This window comes from Orbicella faveolata, unplaced genomic scaffold, assembly GCF_042242905.1.
Source record: "Orbicella faveolata isolate gen_17 unplaced genomic scaffold, um_ofav_v1 contig_1, whole genome shotgun sequence".
NCBI lineage: Eukaryota > Metazoa > Cnidaria > Anthozoa > Scleractinia > Merulinidae > Orbicella > Orbicella faveolata.
Window position 1 is genome coordinate 31,618,254 of NW_028301536.1, and position 24,412 is coordinate 31,642,665.

Below are 24,412 nucleotides of genomic sequence, written 5' to 3' on the forward strand. Positions count from 1 at the left end.
AACTGACCACTCGGGGAAGTCCTTTTCCGTGTACTATTTGATTGACAGGCGCAGCGTATGCGACATGTCATCTAATTTATGCACAGAGCACACGATTGGCTAGCTCTGGAGAGTGTCTTTATTAGCTTCGTTTATTGGTTCTGGTAATAGCAGGGAAGACATGTCACATTTCATCTGTCAGCAAAAGAAATCAACATTAAGTCTCCAGTTTCCAACCTCAAACGCTTAGTAGCTGAATGTCGTTGTAATTTTAGAACGGATCGTAAAGGCCAAATGTTCTTCTCTTTGCTTGTAGCATTTTGGATGACCTATGAAGTTGCGGGTAAGTGAGTTTGAAACGCGCTGCGCCGCATTTACATTTGCATCACGTACCGCAAATGTTTCTGCTTTTACATCGGCGAAGCTCCTTTAACACTACAACCTAGGTGATCCCCGGGTGGGGAATTGGAGGCTGCAATCGAAACAAGCAAACTTGGAACGAGCTGAACGTAGAAGTAACCCCGGTGAAGCGTGAGATGGTTGTTGGATGATAGCGATTGTTTTGAGAGCAAAGCAAGTCAAGCGCGGCAGCTGCTCATACAATGGTGCTCCCGTACTCCGTGATGTTAATTCGATGAGACTCAGTTGTGCGTTTTACGTCCCGATCATAGACTGACTGGATCGAATGGGACTTTATGCTAATGTTCTTTTGGAAAATTTGCAGTACTGTTTTGTTTTGTCTATAGTTTGTCTGTTTACGTTTCTTGGTGCAGAAAATTCAACGTTAATGGCGAACGAACGTAGCGAACGCTTCAACCGCAAAACTATTCCGGCACCTTTTCATACTAACATGGAGGGGTGACTGCCGCCGATCTCAGATTGTTAAATGTACCTGCAGTTGCCCTACGAATTACCCTATAAGTAAAGGTCACCATTTACAATGTAGTTGCTATTCATTTGTCGAATAACTGAAGGAATTTTCTTCCAACGAGCGGTTCTGAAGGGGGGTTCGCGCTAATAATGCGACAGGCATCAAAACAATGTCCACCAGTTCCTACAACTTTCTCACACCAGTTGGCGAATTCTTTTAACCCTTTTGTATGTAGGTTGTGATTTGTTGTAGAATAAATCATTTTTCGGTAGGGCTTTATTAGACTCTGACTGACTACGTGCTATACATTATTTCAGGCGCTTTCTCGGGGCCCCTGGTTCCTCTGGGCTTTAGCCAAGAACCCGTGAACACAGTAGCTCGTAAAAATGAGCCCGTTACATTGAACTGTCGAGTGGAGGGTTCACCTCCTCCTTCCAGGATAACGTGGGAGAAAGATGGACAGAAAATCGTCGCCGATTCTAGGAGACATATAGCACCCAATGGAGCATTGATTATCACCAGCGTAATTCACAAGCGGGCGAAAAACAATACTGATGTTGGAGAATATCAGTGCTTTGCGTCAAGCTCGATGGGCAGAATAGCAAGTCACAAAGTACATTTGGATATCGCTGGTAAGAGACAAATGAAATCATGTTTGTAAATCATTTTAGGGGTTTCAAACAAATTCAGTGACGTGACCTTAGATGTTCATGTTCCCGACACGGACAGATTAGTTTGTTGAATCGTGCAGTTTCTTTCTTATACCATCGTTGAAACGCTAAAGATTCATTTCCGAGCTCGACGTTCTTCCGGCTGCATGTAAGCGTATATTTAGTCCGATTGTTGAAGACCCATGGCTTTCCAGGTCAATCTGCATGTGTTGGCTTTACATTTTAACGGAAAGCGAGTAAAAGCCGAGAAAACTCAGTTGCTATCGTTTATGTAAATTCTGTTGCCAATTTTGTATTTACATCTTTGCTTTTTTTTCTCGTGATCACGCGATTGTTCTTTGATTGCGTGTTTCTGCTTCATTTTTCCTTTTCTATTGAGCGATTCATTTATCTACTTTAACATGAGAAGAGAGTAATTTGTATCAAAACATGTTTACAATATTTCAGTGACCCGTGCGTTTAACCTCCAAGAGAAACAGAAGGAGTTGCATTTTGGAAGGTTGGAGCATCGATCGTAGATGGGCGCTCTTCAATAATAGTGTTTTTCTAACACTGTCAAATATTGTTTGTTTTATCTTCTTACACGCAGCTTATTCACTCAAAATCTTAACCTTTACAGTTTTATGCGTAACTTTATAAGTGTAAATATTGCGTCTTTTGACGATGAGGAGAAAGGTTAAGCTTATAAGTACAGGGTACTACACTTTGTTCCAGCGACCAAGCGGCAATCGAATACTTGTTATGCGTGTTCTTGCCACAATAAACGTTGCAGTAGAATGTATGGCATTGATTGATCAAATTCTTCCATTTTTTAGTTATCAGCGAAACGTAACAAATATTCGTATCCTGTAGGTAGAGAACCAAGAATGATTTTTATCGCCTCTCTCCGCTGTTGGGGTTAGACGTTCCTACAATCTTGTTGCAACGTTGAAGGCATTAGCAAGGCCGTTAAAGGCGTTAGCCTTTAGTGTGTATGCTAAGGCCGTACGTTTGGGATGTTGGCCTTTCGCCGAAACGTCAAAGGGTTTCTAGATATAAAGTTTAAATTCGGCGTTAATCTACGAGGCTACACATACACCACGCTGCGAAACAACAACTCGTCATTTAGCCGTGGTCGCATTATCATTATGTTGTACGGCACCTTTGACCTTATCAAAAAGAGAACCTCGTTTGCGGATATTCTCCATCGGCTATTTGTTTAATGTTTGTAATAGCGCACAAACGCGAGGATTTCGTTAGTGAAGAGTTTTATCGTTAGAGAGCGAAAATTAGGCTCGTGTTTAGGCTTGTCTTAAACATGGCGGTCCCTTTGAGTTAGCAAGCAAAACAGCAAGTTTCACTTTGGGTGATCCTTTGTCTCGTTGTCCAATAGCGATTAATGGCGCCTTGTAAAGAATGTCACGTGCTTACATAAGGATTTTGTTTTACAACTTGTTTGTGGTAAAATTACAGATAATTTTATTGACAGTGAAATTTACTCAGCTATGCTCTAATCTGTCATCCAGGAATGTAAAGGGATAAATATCTAAATTATCATTTGAAACCATGGAAAAACAAAAATAAAATACTGAAAAAAAATCCAAAAATAAGCCCTTTTAGAACATCAATAAGCTATTTCCATTAAGAAATAGAAAACATGTACTGTGTTTCTATCAAGTTACAGAAACACGAGTGGAAGTTTGGGAGAATGAGAAATGCTGTGGTAGCACAAGCCACAGGCGAGTGTTTCCACAGCTTTTTCGAGTTCTCCCAAACTTTCATGAGTGTTTCTATAAGTCAATAGAAACACAGAGAACATGTTTTCTATTTCTTTTAAAAAACACTGTGACGAAAAAAAGGAAAACAACGTGTTAACTTTGATTATCAAAATGTAAATTCTCTTTGCTTGCGCCGTCATCGACAGCTTGTGCTAAGTCTGTGTTTCTATTGAGTTATAGAAACACAATTTTTAAGCGCATTTTCTTAGGACTGTTTTCTAAAACCAAATAGTGTCAGTCTGCAAAAACAAAGCGAAAAGCCATATAATAGACAACTTGTTAACCTCGAACGTTTGGTCTTTAAGGGAAAATCCCAAACCTCAGCCTTGCAGTATTGACCTTGTTATCACTTGGTCAGTATGGCAATACTCGGCAATACTTGCTCTCAGTTGCTATTGCTCGGTCAATGGGACAAGGTCTCAGTCTGAGATTTTCCCGTAAAGACCTCACTCTGAGTTATTAAGTAGTTGGTTACACAGATCTCCAGAATTAAGCCAAAGAGTTTATTGATTTGTTCGAAACTGTCTGTTGATAGCCGAAGCTATGCACTTTATTAGGCACTGGAATCTCACAATGCAAGTTCAGGAGACACTTTGGGTTTATTTGTTTCTCTTGGCTTTTGTTCAACAGGCATGTCCAGGAGATTCAATCATGAGCCTCAAAGTACAACAACCTGGGAAGGATCAGTGGCAAGATTTTCCTGTCAGATTCACAAAGCTGTTCCTCCCGCCACAATAACATGGGAGAAAGATGGCAGTTCTTTGAGTCCTAGTGACAGAATAGTCATTTTGGGCCAAGGAGTACTCCAAATAAAAAATATTAAGAAAGCAGATGAAGGAAAGTATAGATGTATTGCAAAAAATGTTGCTAAAACACGACTAAGCCAGTTTGCAAGTCTTATTATACTGTCAGGTAAGAATGATTTTTTGTCTATTATAACTGGATTATTATGGTTATAATAATTAATGTATACCATTATGGCTAAGCCAATGAAAACTCTTGAATTGAATTATCCATTGATGCAGTTTTAAATAATTGACATTTATTCCTTGAGTATGTGTTGTATACGGGATGATAGATAACCAATGTCCGTAATTAAGTCCAGGATCAAACATACACATTCAAACATTATAAGGGTGCTGAGAAGAGTTAGCCTTTCTTATGAAATTACTAAGCAGATTGTAGAAATGCATTTGACACCTTGGATTCAGAATATAATATAATAAATGTAAATGTATGGTGTATGTATAAGCATATTAAATGTATGTATCCATATTAATAAATATTTATGAATGTTTAAGTTAGTGACAGTTTGAGAGTGGATTACATTGAAAATAAACCAGAACAAAATTAGTTTTTGGTAACGTTGAGAATTGCATTTGTCATATCCTGGATTATTGATTATTGGGTATTCTTTTTATTGACTAAAACAGTGTTTTTTTTTTTGGCAGATTTAGATGGGAACAGAACAAGGCTTAAGTTTCTTGGTCAACCTCGCAACATAACTGTTACTAAGGGAGGTTCAGCTACCTTAGAATGTACTGCAACTGGATATCCAGGCCCGGTTGTGCGCTGGAAGAAATTGAATGGAAATGTGAGAGTCCATAGTGCATCTCATGGACTTAACAACCTGAATTTCACCAACATCCTTGAAAGTGATGGAGGGAAATACGAGTGTCAAGCCAGTTCAGATGGAAAAACAATTTTCAGATCTGTGTGGCTTTTTGTCAGAGGTAATATTCAGGTTTTTTGCAAATTTGTCTTAAAGTATTAGTTATTATCTGGCTAACTGTTGCTCTGGGTTTTTTTGAGTAGTCCAATAATCATAATATATTATTATGCATTGAAGCCTCAATCTCTATTTTTGTAAACTGCAGACAACTCTGCATATTCTGTCACCTGTCAACTACTGTCGTAATGCTACAGAGGAATTTGCCACCTGTCAAGAGCCAGAAAGCTACAACAAATTAACCATTTTGATTGCATTTTGGGCTACAGAATGTGGAAAATCTAGATAATGTTGGTGAATGTTGATGTAGAAAACAATACAAAATGGACGGAAGTGGCCAAGGAGGGATTCAAAGGATACCCAAAGGATGGGGAAAAAAAATGGATATAAGTGAGGGAAAGACAAAAGTCCTAGCAACATATTTAATCTCCAGTAAATGGTTTCACTCAAAACTTAAAGTAAGATATGGTTTAAGTTCTTTGCAACAAAGTATAATAAGAGATTTATTTAGTTCAGTGTTTCATAATATTCAGCATAATCAAGGTCTTGGTAAGTATTCTCACCCTCTGTAGCCTTTGGCTGACGGCACTTACCTTGCCCTTAATTATGCTGGATGTCACAAAAAAACCTCATCCATTGTTTATAGTTTTTTATTTTTATAAGATTTTTGTGTGTGCATGTTACATTGCAAAACAACATAACAGATGATGGGCTTGTCTGTGGGTTCCCCCTTCTCAATCTTGGCTCTAAAGAAATAAATCATGTAATCTAAACCTCTGTACAATAAATACTCTCCTTAACATCTTTCACTAATTGTCATATAGTTTTAGCATGCGTTCAAGAAACATTTCAAGGTCATTCATACTAAGCCAACAATGACAGTTTGAGTCTAGTACTAATTACGAATGACAAGGAGCACATTTGTACCAAAATACACAAACCCAAATTTGGAATTCAATGGGATTTCTATTAGAATTTTAAAGTAAAATTAAAGTTGAAGCCCCAATAGAGTTTCTAAAAGTAAATTCATGCAGTGGGAACTCAAAATAAAATTACACTTTTTAAAAGGAAAGTAGGGGCAAGGAAACAAGAGTGACCAGCAGCTTTTAAAATACCAACATTTTGCAAAACATTGCACTCTGTCTTGGCTAACCATACCATTATTGTTTCTAGTCCCCCCTAAGTTTACAACAAAGCCTAGTAGTCTAAAATGGACAACTACTGAGCCCATTGAACTGAAATGTGCCGCCAGTGGCTCACCTGTACCATCACTATCCTGGCTCAAAAATGGCAATGAGCTGAGTTCTCAGGATGCAGCAAAAGTAAGATATTATGAAGGAGGAGCCATCTTGACAATATCCAGTGTTACCTCTAGCGATAGTGGAATGTACCAGTGCCTTGCAGAAAATAATGTTGGAAATGCTCAAGCCACAGCCAGTGTTATAGTTCACAGATCAGGTGAGATCATAGTGATACAAACATTTTTGGATGTATGTAGAGTGAACTACCAATTACACAAAAAAAGAAAGTAGATTGTAGTAGTCTTACTATTATATATTGGGTAAAGTTAGCTAATTAAATAATATTGAAAGAAGTGTAAGTATTTATATTTTGTATGGATGAGCTAATGGAAAACAAAATCGTGTTGTAATTAGTGTTTAACTTCAGTATTGATTATAGGTAGCACTCACACTGTAAGTAATGTAAGCCTTGTTAGTATTGTAATTACTGTAAGACAGTGTTGCAGGTAGTGTCAGTGTTAGTGCTGTACTGTTGAATGTCGGTTTTAAAAAATGTTAATCAAAAACAATTGTTTTGTAAAAAAGAAAACAACAAAAAAACAAAAAGAAACAACAATTTTTGGATTTTTGCTCAATCCTTGAATTGAGTTTTTACTACAAACAGTATGTTGCGTAGCCTGCTCTTGTTACCATTAGTGTGTACTTTATACATTGTTGACATTTCCAGACGTATTCGTAGTGTCAAATTTATCATATGTCACGTACAAACTTTAAATGCACATATGCTCATTGTAGATGTCAGTTTTAAGAAAGTTTTAGGGGGCCATCTCTAGAATGTGTGTTAATGGAGCATGACACCCTGGTATGTTGTGACATAACATGACTTGTGTGCTGTTTGAGGTTGAACCAATGTAGCAACTTAGTACATGAACCTACCTTTGTACTCTTTGTGTTTTTGCCCTTGGATGGCCAAGATAACTAAGCTTGTTGTAACAGTATGTTGTAATAATATGTAGTTATACATTCTTTCGGTCATCTTTAGTGGTTAAAGCAGTGAATCCTGCCTTTATGTCTAGCCTTGCTATCAGTACTGGTTTTTTCTTTGGTTTGAGCTATAGACTGTCTAGCTATAAAAGATATTGTCCAAGACACTGCTCACATTCTCAGTGAATTTGTATTTGCGTTTAAAGTGAAAAGTGTGCATACCTGTGGCTAATTGTCTATTTATTTATCGATTTAGAGGATCAGCCGGGGCCACCAACTAATGTAGTTGCTTTGCCACATTCTTCATCATCCATCATTATAAGCTGGAGTCCTCCTGTTGGCAACTATTCAATTAGGGCCTATACAGTACATTATCGGCAGTTAGACAATGTAAACAGCCCAGAAAATCAAGATGTTGTTGGCAAGGATACTAACAGTCGCGTAGTGTCTGGACTGTTTGGATTCACAAATTACAGTTTATATGTTAAAGCATACACCAAAGTCATTGGGAGAGAGTCTGAAATAATCGTGCAAAGAACACTTCAAGGCAGTAAGTTGACTGTTCCATTATAATATTGTAACATCAAGAATGTTTTGCTGCTGAGTTGCTGTCATGTGAAATTGGTTTTAGTTGTCATGTCCAGAAAATAGAGCATAGACAACCCACAATGATTAGTACAGAATGTAACTCTATGAAATTGGTTAACAGACTGTTTATATTGTTAGTTTATTTCCAGCATCAGTTTATCACTCAGTTCAGAGTGTAGAAGTCTTAAAACAAATGCTCAATGCGCCTGTCACCATGCAAGCAAAATTTTGTCACCCGTGGAACATGGGTGGTTCTAGAGCAGAGCCCTGCCTTTTACTCACACTCATCTGCATTTATTCCATTTAGGTCCATCCAGGCCTCCAGTTAACGTGAATGTCTCGAGTCAGACACCAGATGTAAGTACTCCATGGCATAATTTTATTTTTTATTATCCATCTGCACTCTGTAGAGTACAAATAACAGGTGAAACAAGTACAATTATTTCATGGTGTATGTACTTAGGAATCTGACTTCAATGCAGGTTAGTTGAGTACACACAACCCTAAAACAAAGTTAAACGGTTGGTTTGGGAAAAGAAATGTTGGATAATACATATCTAATTAGAAATTTAGTTGTGTAGTAGTGCTGTACTGTACACATTTACTTGCCATTTGTATTCTGACTCCACTGAAAGACTTGAAAAAATCACTTAATAAAAATACTTGTTAATAATTATATTATTACATTTAGTGAAAATATTCTATTACAAATACTTAAGCAATACCCAATGTGCAGTTCTACATCTTACTATATTTCAACTGGTCCTAAAACATCATTAATCATAGTGATAACAATGTTAAATGCTCAGTATTGGTGCTACATCTCAGTCTAAACTGAGTCAGAGTAACAGAAGGAAAAAACTGTACCTGATCAGTCTAAAGGATTGACTGGTTAACACACCACATTGCATATGAAGACATATATTTACCTGTACACCACATTACATTTTTTTAGTTATATGCATGTAAGCATGTATAGAAGTAATGATAAGACACGGGAGAGGTGTACCAGTTTTGAGTTTGTTTCACGTAACAATATTGGTATGTCAAATAGTCAGTTTCCTGTAGAAACTTGCACTCAGTATGGTAGGTGAAAACTTAAGGTTACTTCCCACCCTCAGAGGTCAAAAAAATCGTTTTTTCTTTTATTTGACAAAATTTAAGTTCGTCATTTTATCTAGTGTTTCCAATGGAAAAACATTAAAAATCTTGAAAAGGGGCCGAGTTATTTAGAAAAAAACGTATTTTCAAGTAAAGTTAATAAACTAGGTAGGTGTCATAATCTTGTCAACGGGCTAGAACCCTGAGGAAATTTTTGCGGCAAACGCTCATCGCTCGTATTTCATGTCATTTGCATATTTTTATTTACATCACGCACCTGACAAAATTCCCACGTGAAAGCTCTTTACGCTAACTTCTATGGAAAAACCAAAAGCAGAAAAAAGTCCTTGGGTAAAGAAAACGAAAAAAACCAGCCCAGAGAAGAAAGAAAAAGCTCCATATTGTCAAGGAAAGAAAAAAAAAAAAAAAAACCTTGCCGGGAGCAAGAAAGGCTCTTGGTTTGGCCAAACGCCTTCGACAATCTCGGCATCTGCTGAAGATCCGGAGCATTCAAATATCCTTGGAACAAGTAGCTTAAAAATCAAAGTCAATGTCAGTGCAGGCTGCGAACAAGATTCTTCGTCGGAATCTGGCGGAAGCGATGAAGAAAATGAAACCTACCCAAGGGAACTCATTTCAGCAATAAAGGTATTTCTTAAGCTGTCCGTCGATTCCTTAACGTCTTGTTTTTCAGCGGCACATTTTCCACCTTAAACATTTTTGGCGCGGGTTTTACCTTTGCCTTTGCCTTTGGCGTCTTTGCCCATTATATTATGTCGCTGTCCTAAATTGAACTCCACTGAGCGAGATAAAAAAAACATGTTGCAATGCGATGCTTTTCCTGGGAAATCTTGATCTATTGTCAGAGACACTAGGAGGTCCTGTTGTTGCATTGGTTGCAGTTTTATTAGGCGGGATAATCTCCGGGCGTGGCGCGAGTTGTTTACGAACCTTTACAAGCTAAAATCTTGGATTTGATTTTTGGCGGAATACATCCACTTTGAGCGACTTTATAGGGTATGCAGATTTGACGGATTTCGTGAAATTTCACCAGAACATTTCAGAGATAATGACAAACCAAAGTGTGGCGGGAAATTTTGATATTTAACACATTTTTCCTGTGGCGTCCATTTACGCAACACGTCTCGCATATTTTTAGCTACTCCAACTTTAGATGTGGATATCTAGACAACCAATCAGAATATCGAAAAAGCCCGACACACTTATGTTGATTGATGCCTTGTGAATAAGACTGTGCAGCCATTTTGCTCGTACTGCGGAATCCGATAGCCTATAAATTCAATAGAAGGAGCCTCGGTCGTTTCACGCCTTACCGCCTCCTGACACTTCCTAAAAGAAAACATTGCTGAAATTGTATTTTTTTCGTAAAGTACAGTTATTAAGCTTTCTTATGATATATAGTTTGTTGGGGTTTTATTGAAACTGGCGCGCGTACGATTTTTTTCCCAAAGGGCACCCGCAAAGGTGGGAAGTAACCTTAAGTTATAATTTTTATTCAGACATCATTTATTTAAAACTATATACTAAGTCTTGCTTGAAAATCTACCTGTCTACAGAGTCTTGATGTTACATGGCAACCACCACCAAAAGACTATAGAAATGGCATCATAACAAAATATGTGATTTCCTATAAAGAAAGTAGTCCCAGAAGTCTTCAAAGTACGTTAGAAGCTCCAGGGCACATACTAAAGAAAACAATAAATGGATTGTCCAAAGGGAAAACTTACAGCATTACAGTGTCTGCAGCTACTGTGATAGGCAATGGACCAGCAAGCAGACCAGTGACTGGAACAGTACTTCTTCAGTCAACCAATGGTAATGATAAAATGCTAAGCAGTTACATGTCTGCTCTGGAAGCTAGTCACATTAAGAAATCTCTTGGATATAATAATAATATAATATAAAACATATTTATGCAGGATAACAATTTCAGTTATAAAAACTGCTATCAATGTGGTAAATGAATAATTAAATTTTAAATAATTAATAAAATGAAATATATAATATGCAAAAATCTAATAAACCTATATAAAAATCTAAAAATATAAATATAAAAAGAGATAAAAAGACTAGTCAAGATTTAAGTTCATATACAATTATGTTGAAACCATGACAAAGCGCTACCAGTGCAAACTTGCAACTGTTTATTTTGTATGGCAGATGGAAGCATGTAATAATAACCCTGAAAAGAATATACGTTGTTGTAAGTGAACAATTTGTTGTCGTACTCCATGATGCCTGTTATCAACACATACAGTTTGTTTTAACACTAAAATGTAAATGTGTAACGTGAAAATTATATAATGTAATATTGTTTTAAAAACGTGATTTTTACCTTAAATGCCCTTGAAAACCAGAATCACCTACTCCAAAAAAAAGTCTTACCAATCCACCTCTCCAACCTGTTGAATGGACTGTGAAAATCCTTTTCTTTAATTTTGTTTTTTCCATTTCGTTTTGAAACAGTAATTAGTCCACCAACCCTATGGATAGCTGCAAAAAACTCAACTGTATTGAATGTAAAGTGGCTTCCTCCAAAATATGGTCAGGATTTTGTAAAAGAGTACCATTTATTTTATGTCCAACTTCAAGATGGCAAAACTGAAAAAGGTCCCTTCATTGTTGGAAAGCAACATCGAAGCTATACTCTTAAAGGCTTGAGTAAGTTATAATTCTTTGTGTACCAATGGAATGTTTAAGCCCATACAGGCTATAGTGAATTTCAAGGTATTTTTTTTTTTTTTTGAAATACTGTTATAGGGGATGGAGTTGATAGAGTTAAGGGAGGGAGAGTTATCACATAAGAGAAATAGAGTGGACTTTTCAAGCTTCTGAGTTGTTTAATTCTGTATTTCAACATAATAGAAACAAGCAAGATGCTGTGACAGTATTACTGTGCCTTTCAATAACATCCAGACTCTAAAATTCAAAGCTCAACTGACAAATGTGTTTTTCGCTACCGTCGATCAAATGTTCGGTGGTTCCTCCCAGCTTCCGAAAATTGCGGAGCACACGGTAATTAAATCGTTGAGCACAGTTCAGACAACGAAACAGTGCTCAACAGTAGTCGGAAGCTGGTAAGAGTCGTCGAACGTTTAATTGCTGGTAGCGAAAAAACGCATTTGTCAGTTGAGTTTTGAATTTTAGAGTCCGTATATTATTGAAAGGCACGGTAATGTCAGCTTTGCACAGGTTTTGAATGTGGACAACCCATTCACAACATCATCATACTGTACAAAAGACAGCTAGAAGAGGACTGGAAGATTTGCAACAACTAACTGTCGAAAGAGAAAAGGGATTTCAAATGTTAACAATCAAACTTGTGTGCTGTTATTGTAATGCAGCTCAAACTGTTCATGCTGTGTGTGCTTTGAAGTTGAGGAGAAATGTGCTGATAGCAGGACTTGTTTCCTTCATAGGTCCAGGAAGCCAGTTTGTCATCAAAGTGATGGCCTGGGATGGTAAAATGTTAGGTCTTCCAGGAGCAGTTCATGCTGTAACTGACATAGGTATACATAGTTGTATAACTTGAATCATAACTCATTTGACAGGCTACCATGTGTGTTGTGTTATGTGCATTACAAGAAGTCTCCATGGACGAACATAGTAAATCTGAGTTAACAACTGATGTGTCTACTCAAAATCATAAACGGCATTATTTTCTCAAGTGTTAAAATGCTTGCCTTGAGCCGCAAAATAACTTGTGCTTTGTCAGAAGAGTTACTTGAATCAATGTATGAATGCAATTGAAGCTAGAGCTCATCATTACTTTATTCTAGCCTTTTTTTATTCCAGTGAGAAACTCCAAACATTGGAACTACTTTATTGCCCTAAGGTCAGACAGTCAGAACATAGCATTGATCAGCATTTGTCTCAGTCTTGACACATTGTGTTTCCCTATTTGCATTTTTCTGCAGATCCAGCTGCTCCACGTCCCTCACCTAATCCCTTCAGACTACCACCATCAGCACCAATTCATTTGGTATGCAGTGTTGAAAGCCCAACTTCAATCCTCTTAACATGGCAAAGACTAATGTCTTCTGAACGGATAGCTTACTACACAGTGAAATATTACCCAAGAGGTGTGTTAAGTCCTGTACGTGTGGAGAGAAAAGTTTACTCTGAGAGCATCATTATGGCTGGGCTTACTCCTGGAAAAGAGTACTCAATTTCTGTTCAATCTCATCATGAAGATGAAGCAAATGGTCTTCCTGATGTCAGCACAACCCAAAAGTACTGTAAAATACCTCTTACAGGTATGATACGTAACTGGCTTTATCTGCAGTTGTAGTCACTAGTTTTATGTTATTGGTGGGTGGGTGAGAGGGGGATGGGGTGTTAGGCTCATTTATCAGCTGCTGTTCAGAAAGAACCCCAAGGAATGCAATAACAGCTGTGTAACACTCACTACCTTTTACTCGATTCTTGTTTCAGAGCCAAGTTCTCCACCAAGAAATGTAAAATTTGAATTCAGGACTGTCAGGTCGGTAGATATCAAGTGGGAGCCACCTGTTGAGTCAAATGGAGAGGTCACTAGCTATGAAATTTTTTACACATATAACAGCTCCTACCCAGATTCCAAATGGATGGTAGAGACGTACCCCTTGGGACTGTTTAGCAGTTATGCAAAGGAGTTAACTGCAACATTAATCGTGACCAAAGAGGACTCAACATTTTATCTTAAGATTCGTGCAAAGAACAAACAAGGTTATGGGCCTTTTTGTAAAACTGTTATAGTTCAACCACCATCTATATCACCCAGAGAAGCTCCTAACGTCACATACACAATCATTTCATCAAGTATGGTGCAGCTCTCATGGTTTTGTCCAAGGGTCTTTGATGCATTTATTGAAAGTTTCACTGTCCTCTTCACAAATGACAAAAACCTCCCCGAGGACAAGTGGAGGGCACAGACAGTTGTCATTGCTTCTTCAGATAGGTTTCCAGACCTAGTGACAACAACAGTGACTGTGAAGCAAATCAACACATACTATGTTAAAGTTCGTGCAGAGTATGATGACAAAATTCCAGGGAAGTGGTCAAAGATCTTAAAGTTATTTCCAGACAAACCAGGTAAATAAAGATATTGAGGAAGTACCACACAGAGTTAATTTTGTTATTGAGTAAATTATTCCATCTACCCATTATGTGGCTCATTTTAGGCAGTTCTTTGCTTTCACAGATTTTGAGATATTGTTTCTGTTACTGAGGAAATCCTTGTTTCAGTGCAAGGAACTGCTGAAAATGAACACCATTTTGGGTTGAAAGGAGGTAGTTTTTGGAATTGATCTGTAACTGCTTGATTTTATATATTGTAGAATTACTTATTATCTACTGAGAAAGTTACAAATGCTGCACAATAAGCGTGCAATTTCTTCATTTACCAGCCATTCTGAACAAAACTCCTACTCCCTTTCACTACATGGCTTTGAGTTTGGTCTGAGATTCAACTCCTCCATGCTTTGTAAAATTTATAGCCAAGTGGTCAACCTCCTGCCACTCTGGGTTCTAACTATGTTGTATTTAAGACGCTAACATTCACAAAGCTAAAAAGTTGAAAATGTAAAGGAAAAACAGAATGTGTTAGACTAGCAAGTCATCTTCATCTATGTGATGTATACCTATTTCATAAATTAAACATGGCCCCAAAAGTTTCTATGCTTTAAACACAAAAACCTAAATATTCAAGTTGCTTTACCCTTTTTCAAGAACCACAGCAATGCATTTTTCTCTTACTGCATTTTGTGAAAGAAGTCTTGGCTCTAAGCAGGAAACAAGCTCATGACAAAGTGTTCAGTTGGTTGTCATGATAGTCAGAATGATCGCCATGCAAATAATTATGAAAATGCAGAAATTTGAAATCTTAAAAGAACAAGATAAAAGTATTGTTAATAACTGAAAGTACTTTTTTCAGCACCAAAAGATAACACGTCACTGGAAGATCCCACCCAAGAGCCTGGAATATCACAATTCAAGGATAACCCAGAATTTAATGTAAAGCTTGGCATCATCATTGGATGTGCAATCAGTGCCTTCTGTATTGTGGTACTTCTTCTATTCATTGTGTGGAGAAATCCTTGCAGGTTAGTACAAAGCTCCGAGTAGTTTTATCAGAGGCAGCGTGGCCGAGTGGTTTAGGGTGTTGGTGTTGTAATCCGGAGGTCCCAGGTTCAAGGCCTCCACCCTGCCACTAGCGGGATTTGTTTCTCGGTATTTCCGAGTTCAAATCCTTGGTCATGCTTTATAAATAGCCAACTGGTCTGCCTCCTGCCAGTTGTGATTTTTAACTGTTGCAATTACTTGAAATACTTGTTTCCTTTGTTTCAGTGGCATGCCTGTGAACTTGTAGGTACATGTAAGCTTAGTGCTTGTAAAGTCAAGTGCATGACCACTATAAATAAGATTTACATTATTTTTTTTTACATTTAAAGGAAATTATATCCTTGTTTTGTCTTCCTGAAACCCCTTCTAACTCTTAAACTCTACATCAACATGTGAATTCTCTCTTGATTTTTATGTAGTAAGGAGAGTTTATTAAGCCATCTCCCCTTGATCAGTCCTATATTGCAATTGAAAATCAGTTGGTTTGTATCATGTGCTTTCTCTAATGAATGCAATACTAGAAAACATTTTCTGGACTTGAATGAATGATGCTCCCACAGTCTGTCCTGCTTTCATGAGAGCTACTGAGATCCAAACTTGTCCATATGATTTCTGACCAAAGTTTTCAAATTCACAGGTCAGTGACAAGAACAAAAATTGCCATAGGCTTTGATTTACTGGTTTAGTCAGACTGAGAAAAGCTTCCTCTCCTTAAAATAGGTTGACAAACTGGTTGGTAAATATTTCATGTGCATCCTTGTGATCCTACTTGAACATATCTGGTGGTGCCTCAGGAATGTTTAGCAGATCAATAAAGTTGCTTTGTAAACCAGTGCTTATTCCACGTGTTTTATCTTTGTTTTTAGAAAAGTACCTTTAAAACAGAGCAGAGAGAAAACAACTGTAAATGGACTTCCACCTCTGAGTGGGTTTCTGCCACATCATCAGCAGATAGCTGCCTCTGCAAGGCAAGATAACAGTGCATCAACTGAAGAAACATCAGCCAGTTCAGGGATGTGTCAGTGTAGATGTACTTGTGGAGGTGAGTGCACTTCAACAACCAGTTGCGTGGTTCTTGGCTAGAGTTTTAATTCATTGGCTTAAAGTAACTGTTCTTTAGATTATTTCAGTTCATTCAGTGGTGGTTCTCTAGCTTTTCTGAAGTATTACTGTTTTGGGATCTAGTAGCTTGTTTAACCTTTTTTTTGTAACTTGGCAAGTTGAAAAAATAGATAACCATTGATTTTTCATGCAAGGTGTTTATTTTGGAGAGCAAGGGGTAAATAATACATTTTAACGCAAGAATATATTTTTTGTTTTCTTTCTCAGCCGGCAGATGGCCATTAGGACCAACAATGGTATGCTACATTTTTAATATCAAAGCCTATTTTTGGCACAGTATACATTACTAATTAATTTTGATTGTCTGAAAAATATGAAAATTTCCTGTGTAGAATCGTTCCTGAACAGGTTTTAGATTTGTTGAGCCCTTTGATCAATGTGGCAGTAAGACTGCCAAGCCAAGAGGTCGCTTTAACTAGCTTTAAACAAGTCAAGCCATAAAGCATTGTCATCTTAGGGATAATTTAGTTGCAAACCCATTACAAAATTATTGGTTACACTTATTTACAGAACCTTTTTTCAAAACGTTCATTAAAAGGCCATCAAAATTATTTTGTGCGTTTTAACGGGTTGGCCGTTTTAATGAGGTAGGGTCAAATGTCATCACTGGTCTAAATTGAGTGATGTCGTAACAGATATGTGGCAATTGCACCTCTAAACAACTGACCTTTAATCTGTACATACAATATTAACAATGAAAAGATAAACATAATTGGTTTGAGTTGCTGTCTAAACAGGGTAAAAATTATTATAAGGGATTATAGAGGTTGGGATTTCAGGATGTGGCTGTTGGCCGTAAGAAGTGGTTGTAATAACAAGGTGACCATATTAACAAGATGACCTTAGGCAGGGTTTCACTGTAGTACTATATGTTTGATGAGCCATATACTTGCAAACTTTTGCATCTGGCTTGAAGTTATAGATTTGACACCATGAGTTTTCCCTTATTCTCTATATTTCCAGCTCAATGTTCTAAGTGTGGAACTGAGCCACCAAGTTGTGATTTTAAGACATGAACTTGTTGAATATTCTTCAGGCAAGAGCCAACAACCATTTGCCTGGTAGCAGTGATAGTTCCACTCCCATGACTCGGCAGATGTTTACAAGTTCTACACCAGGAGGGGATAGGTAATTTATTGTTCATTAAGCTTTCTCCTCATTTAAAATTTGCAAGGCATTTATATAGCTGTTGCTTAAATATACTAAGCTGCAACAAAATGTTTCCTACTATTTTTCCTAATAATCACCAGGTGCAAGCTACTGACCCATTCTATTGTAAAAGGAACAGTATTTTTTGGTACACACCTTTTCCACAAACCTCATTAGGTTCTTTGAAGGCTGGATAATGCTATTCACTGGATAGTGATTAAAAATTTGAGACCTTGGTATTCAAATTTATAGGGGCTCGACATCAGTTTTTATAAAGTGACCACAGTGAATGTAGTCATCTGTCATACTGAAAGAGTGGTGTAAAATGGCTTTCACTGGACTGTCATCTAAGCTGCCTGTCTCTGGTAGATACATTTTTAATCATGGGACTTTCCAGCCTCTAGATTACATGGCCAAAATTTGAAACTCTGTATATATAAATCTCTCCAAAGAAGCTCACTTTCAAGACTTAAATCATGTTGACCTTAAAATGAACGTCCTGTTACACAATGTTTTTGGTCTCTGCAGTGAAGAAAGTGGAGGTCAGCAAGATTTCAGAAGTGAGAGAGGTTTGTTGTAATAGTTATCATCAACATAGTTAATTAATTAGTTGGAACAAGATAATACGAAAACCTAGTTACTGGTGTGCAAATATCAATTCATTGGGACATAATTGCTTCCATGGCAACAGTGAACAGTCTAGCTGCTGCTAGAAAGAAAGGGTTTATACTCAGCCCAACGTAGCCCACTTTGCTGCAGTGTATCCTGGTTTGTCAGTCACACGAAACTGTAAGAAGTATTGCTATTTTCCCTGGATGAGAGCCTAGTCCATTCCAGTGTACCTCTTAGCTCTTTCCAGGTGTCTCTTACAGTGTGTTAGTACCCATTTGTACTCTGGGATGGAGAGAGGCACTGTTGGAGAACAGTGCCTTGAACGAGCCAGTGCTGAAATGTAAACCACTCAACATAAGGCCACAGTGGCTTGTGTGAGTCTCCAAGACTTTCTGTGTTAGGTGTGAGGTGTGATTAAATCTATTTTTTCCCATGAAACATGATTTCTATAGTTGATTCATAATCATTGAATTTAATTTTTTTTCACATGCATGTGGGCATCACTTGTGAACAAAGAGTACAAATTTGTGAATCATCTTGTTTGTGTCAATTGCTTTCTGGTAATTTTAGTGTTCTACGTGATGCCTGCCATTGTTTCAGCTCTTTGATTGGGTGCCTACATCAATTGTAATCCCTGTTTTGCTTTCTCTTAATGAGAAAAGTGATAAATTTCTTGGTGAATGTGAAAGAATTGATCTTGTTTGTGACATTTGAAAAGGCACAATATTTTGATTGATTGAATTTTACAAATAGTATAGGGGATCATCTCCTGTGCCTCTAATATTTATATTGCTATTTTTAATTTGATAGATCATAATAATCCAGGATCCTCCTCAAGTAGCCTTTCTGCTGAATTACACAGAGATGAACAGATCAATACAATACCAGTGAGCAACATTTTCTTATGATGTAAAGTTTATATGAAATATTTCATATACGAACTGCGGTTATAGGTGAAAGTGAAGAATGATCGTCGCAGTTAATTTTCCAATTTAAGCAACTGGAAAGAAGAAGCCTGAAAAAAATCAGGGCTTCAACGGGATTCGAACCCGTGACCTCCGCGATCCCGGTGCGATGCTCTACCAACTGAGCTACGAAGCCACACATTGGGAGCGAGGTCAATTAATTGAGTTCATATCTTCCCGTGAGGAGTGAAATGATGTAAAGTTTATATGAAATATTTCATATACGAACTGCGGTTATAGGTGAAAGTGAAGAATGATCGTCGCAGTTAATTTTCCAATTTAAGCAACTGGAAAGAAGAAGCCTGAAAAAAATCAGGGCTTCAACGGGATTCGAACCCATGACCTCCGCGATCCCGGTGCGATGCTCTACCAACTGAGCTACGAAGCCACACATTGGGAGCGAGGTCAATTAATTGAGTTCATATCTTCCCGTGAGGAGTGAAATGATGTAAAGTTTATATGAAATATTTCATATACGAACTGCGGTTATAGGTGAAAGTGAAGAATGATCGTCGCAGTTAATTTTCCAATTTAAGCAACTGGAAAGAAGAAGCCTGAAAAAAATCAGGGCTTCAACGGGATTCGAACCCGTGACCTCCGCGATCCCGGTGCGATGCTCTACCAACTGAGCTACGAAGCCACACATTGGGAGCGAGGTCAATTAATTGAGTTCATATCTTCCCGTGAGGAGTGAAATGATGTAAAGTTTATATGAAATATTTCATATACGAACTGCGGTTATAGGTGAAAGCGAAGAATGATCGTCGCAGTTAATTTTCCAATTTAAACAACTGGAAAGAAGAAGCCTGAAAAAAATCAGGGCTTCAACGGGATTCGAACCCGTGACCTCCGCGATCCCGGTGCGATGCTCTACCAACTGAGCTACGAAGCCACACATTGGGAGCGAGGTCAATTAATTGAGTTCATATCTTCCCATGAGGAGTGAAATGATGTAAAGTTTATATGAAATATTTCATATACGAACTGCGGTTATAGGTGAAAGCGAAGAATGATCGTCGCAGTTAATTTTCCAATTTAAGCAACTGGAAAGAAGAAGCCTGAAAAAAATCAGGGCTTCAACGGGATTCGAACCCGTGACCTCCGCGATCCCGGTGCGATGCTCTACCAACTGAGCTACGAAGCCACACATTGGGAGCGAGGTCAATTAATTGAGTTCATATCTTCCCGTGAGGAGTGAAATGATGTAAAGTTTATATGAAATATTTCATATACGAACTGCGGTTATAGGTGAAAGTGAAGAATGATCGTCGCAGTTAATTTTCCAATTTAAGCAACTGGAAAGAAGAAGCCTGAAAAAAATCAGTTAATTGACCTCGCTCCCAATGTGTGGCTTCGTAGCTCAGTTGGTAGAGCATCGCACCGGGATCGCGGAGGTCACGGGTTCGAATCCCGTTGAAGCCCTGATTTTTTTCAGGCTTCTTCTTTCCAGTTGCTTAAATTGGAAAATTAACTGCGACGATCATTCTTCACTTTCAACATTTTCTTATGTTAGCTTCTTTTCCAGGTTTCAGTGTATCTTAATGTCCATGCTCTTCAACTGTATTCCCCAGTTTTTGATGGGGAATATTCAGTAGTGTGATACGTTAACACCAAACTGGTGCAAGTGAAACTCCTCTATCACTCGGATATTCCCCAATTTTCAAAACCGCTCGTGTTGTAAAAGATATTTGAAGGATAATAAACTCAATAGCCTCCATTTTGGGCAAAAATATGCTCAGCGTTTTGTCCTTGGACATCTGTTCCACAAAACTCAAAGGTTTCTTTGAGCTATGCTCTCTGAAAACTGCTCGCTTCTCGAAAAAGATTATGTCCTCGGACAAATAACCAAGCATATTTTCATGTCAAATGGGGGCTATTGTTTATATATTGTTGCACGTTTGAATCACTCCACTGTATACATGTGATTGTGTTACATGTCAATGATTTTACTTACACAAATATTATTCCTCAATTTCTTAGGCCTCATCTAGAAGTCACATGAAGAGCATATCTGTTGAAGTATGAACTGTAATTCACCACTTGGATGTTGTTTGTTTAAGGTCAATGTTTCTTAGTTACGTTCTTCAAGAATTAAGCTTGGGGCATGTTTCAAAACTTACAGATTTCTGTTGCAATTAGAGCTTGCAAAACATTTAATTAATGCTGGTTTTTAACGTAATATTGATAATTTTTATAAGTAACTTATTTCTTACAAAAAGTTATGACAGGCTTCCTCATCTGATGGGATCATAATTATGTCCATTAGTAAATGTCATGATCTATAGCTTTTCAAAAAGGGGAGCTACTAATAAAATGTATTACGACAATATTAGTGGTTGCTGTATTCCACAAAAAGACTTCCTTTGACTACAAACTTGCCTTTTAGTCTGCTCTACGCTCCATTTAAACATGATGACACAAATACAAATTGAGATGCTATGAAAATGGCATGGTTATAATATTAATGTAAAATAGAAATGAATAATTCAATGTGGTTGACTGATTCATTAACCACATTTCCTATGAAATGATTGCTTCCTTTATTTTTGTACTCAGTTGATAATCTGAACTAGTTGAAGGTCACTCTATTGTCATTCAAAACTCTATACTTATTTAATATTTATGTTCCAAACCTATTTATGCTTTTGCCCAGTTACTAATATCAGCAATATTGATCAACTGACTCTGTTTGAACTGAATGAAGGCTTGACTTATTTCCCTGAGTATTTTTTGAAAGCTTGAGGTCATGTTCACCACCCAGGTGCAGTGGACTGTGTTACATGTTTGGCTTCATAATGGTGAACACTTGTGGATCATGAGGGCACACAAAGTTTTTTCCTGGTTCCATCCTTAAGCCAAGAAAGCTAGTTATATGTTAAAGTGACAACTATAAGATCTACCTGAAACCAAGATAGGAAACAATGAAGCAGCTCAATCTCCATGTGATTGTATTTTTGTCACCTTTGATGGGGTAATATATTTCTCTTTTTTGGCCTGGAAGTTTACAGTATGCACAGCTTTAGTTAACGTGAGTGGCCTTCATCTACGTTCTCAAATTGCCTTATTTTTTACGCTATTCAATTCTGGGAACTGATAAAAATATCCTTTACATTATTTAATGAAAACAGAGATTCCAACCAAATAGCTGTGTTACTGATTGATATGAAAAAAAAAAAGAACAGTTAACGAAAGTTGAATTCATATTTCAAGGTACCAATTGTTATTAGTGTATTCAAATTAAACAGCTGATTTGAACTTCCATTTATAATGAAAAAGTTCGCAATTACTGTCAAAACATTTGGCAACATAGTAACATTGAAGCTTGTTTGCTATTGCATAAGTGCATAATGTAGATCTTTTGGATTGATTGTTTTTCAGAAAGGTGTTTATATTTTTGTCTAAAATCATTTGCTAAATTTGTTTTAATAATGAGCCAGATATAATATTCTCAGGGATATTGGCTCCATTGTTGGCACAATACTGTGCACTTGATTTTGTATGGTTACCAATGCTATGCTGTGCTGTATGCTGAACGTACACAATTGTCATCTACAGCAGTTTTAAAGAAAGAAATAATTTTATTTTTCGTTGCCGATAAACAGTATCCCTCGTAGCAACTTCGGTTATGTGGGTTTTTTAATGCAAAATGAGTTTGTTCTTAAAGCAGTTGCCTGGATGCAGCATGTTTTGTACAGTAACCTTTGTTGAAGCCTAAGCAAATTTTGAATTATAGCTCCTTAAAAAGCCAATGAAACTGGTTGGGATTCAATTTTAAATTGGTATTTATTATCCAATCATATCCAGAGGTCAAAATTATATGCGAGACATTTGCAGTCTATTTGTAACTCAAATATAAGTAAACTATGATATAACATATAAGATATAGCATTGCATTGAGCAGGCCTCATATGCCACATGCTGTGGTCATTAAATATCACTGGATGATTCGAATATTTAACAAGATAGCAAGGATTAGATAGTTAGAGCAGCAGTATGGGTTCAATTCCCTGACATTTGTTGGTCCTTGCCTTGGTCCCATATTCTCTAAAGAACAACTTTCAAATTTCAATTTGACAGGGAGGTCATGTTGTGTTCGCATGGTTTAACAGTTTATTAGCAAGATCCTTTAGAACTTGTTAGTTATTGCTGAATATGAAGATACTATTCCACCTGTTACTAAATTGCCTGCATTACATTTTAACTTATGTTGGATCAGGCATCTGAAATTTTAGGTCCACTTTCTTGTAGCTATACCCTCATTACTCCACGTAGTATTTAGCCTTGTAAGTAGTGATTTAAACAACATACTGGAACCACTTGCTGTCAACTGCATGTGAGTGGCGAAACTGTGAACAGAATGAAAACGATGATGTATGCACGTGGATACAGAAGCTCAAACCATCGCACTGTTGCAAAATGCTCTGTTCCAATTCCCTACATTCCAGACTACAGTCAGTCAGTTTTTAACTATCTTTTCAACAATTGTCTTCTTGTATGGTGAGAATTTTGAAGCAGGACACTTTCGCCATCCATGTTACTGACAGCAAGTTAGTGTGTTTGATCACTGTTGATTATATACAGTATTTAACCAGAATTGTATTATAGGGTTCAATAGAGGCAGTGTTAGTTTAGAAAACTTGTAGTCATTGTCGACATTGTCGACATTTAGCTCATGATATTATACAATTATTGTGCTATTTTATACCACTCAGACTGTTACAACTATTGCATTGTAATCTACCCCAATATTGGGTGATTGCTGAAAACAACAGTTCCAAAGCAAATTACCAGTTTACATTATTGAAAACATACTCCATTACTGTCACCCTCTCTAATGACAGATTTAATTGGAAATTAACATTTAGTTTTGTAGGCTGCATTTGTTGCAGAAAATACTGTTCCTGTTTGAATTGTAATGAACCCCAGCAATAGCTTCCCAATAATTTGAATTTACTTTGATGCAGAATTTTAGCTGGGGTTCTTACACTTCAGATTCAAGAATATCCATTTTTTTGTGGAAAATTATTGATGTACGCTTGCATTACTTGTGAATGTGCCAAAGTTATTTAACTCCATTTGTAAAAATACCCCGAGGAAAGATTTCATATAAGTGCTATATAATATATTTTCATCATATGCATGTACCTTTGTAATTTATACTTATATATAATATATGCACATGCATTTCACACTATCCTCATTATTTGCTTACCTGTTATGTTGTTATTTTTCTATAAGCAACAAGAATCTGATGTGGTAGTATAATTATTTACCAGGGTAATTTTTATACTCAGTCCTCTGAGCAATGTTTCAGAAGATGATACACCATTGTACAAGGAATATTATATATTATATATTTTAAATAAACCCTGGAAGCCAAATATCTGATCAAAGTTGTACTGTTGTGCTCTCTTTTGATTGTTTCCAATTAATGGTAACGGGACTAAGTGGAATACGATTCAAAGAGTAATTTTGAAATTGACCAGTCAAAAAAAACATTGTGAGTATGATTATTCCCTG

General features: G+C 37.1%; 1 protein-coding gene and 6 non-coding genes across 9 annotated transcripts; 2 read left to right on the plus strand and 5 right to left on the minus strand.

The window, feature by feature from the left end:
* The first annotated feature begins 139 nt into the window (after nt 1–139).
* LOC110047160 (protogenin-like) lies at nt 140–24,285 on the plus strand. Of its 3 annotated transcripts, none has more exons than XM_020752905.2 (19): nt 140–322; nt 1,168–1,482; nt 3,909–4,190; nt 4,730–5,011; nt 6,181–6,465; nt 7,489–7,782; nt 8,128–8,177; nt 10,499–10,757; nt 11,409–11,603; nt 12,362–12,451; nt 12,860–13,198; nt 13,377–14,015; nt 14,857–15,025; nt 15,911–16,086; nt 16,374–16,402; nt 17,203–17,294; nt 17,844–17,884; nt 18,738–18,814; nt 20,873–24,285. In XM_020752905.2, exons 1-19 carry the CDS (start codon nt 274–276, stop codon nt 20,915–20,917), a joined length of 3,708 nt encoding a protein of 1,235 aa, XP_020608564.1. In that variant the 5' UTR covers nt 140–273; the 3' UTR covers nt 20,918–24,285. The 3 variants fall into 3 exon arrangements, with proteins under 3 accessions (XP_020608564.1, XP_020608565.1, XP_089132102.1); XM_020752906.2 differs by having other exon boundaries at nt 17,844–17,875; XM_089275976.1 differs by having other exon boundaries at nt 14,866–15,025.
* On the minus strand, nt 18,956–19,028 carry Trnap-ggg (transfer RNA proline (anticodon GGG)). The gene has a single exon. It is a non-coding gene; the product is annotated as a tRNA-Pro (tRNA).
* On the minus strand, nt 19,208–19,280 carry Trnap-ggg (transfer RNA proline (anticodon GGG)). The gene has a single exon. It is a non-coding gene; the product is annotated as a tRNA-Pro (tRNA).
* On the minus strand, nt 19,460–19,532 carry Trnap-ggg (transfer RNA proline (anticodon GGG)). The gene has a single exon. It is a non-coding gene; the product is annotated as a tRNA-Pro (tRNA).
* Nucleotides 19,712–19,784, minus strand: Trnap-ggg (transfer RNA proline (anticodon GGG)). Its single transcript has one exon. It is a non-coding gene; the product is annotated as a tRNA-Pro (tRNA).
* On the minus strand, nt 19,964–20,036 carry Trnap-ggg (transfer RNA proline (anticodon GGG)). The gene has a single exon. It is a non-coding gene; the product is annotated as a tRNA-Pro (tRNA).
* Nucleotides 20,242–20,314, plus strand: Trnap-ggg (transfer RNA proline (anticodon GGG)). Its single transcript has one exon. It is a non-coding gene; the product is annotated as a tRNA-Pro (tRNA).
* Nucleotides 24,286–24,412: the final 127 nt, after the last annotated feature.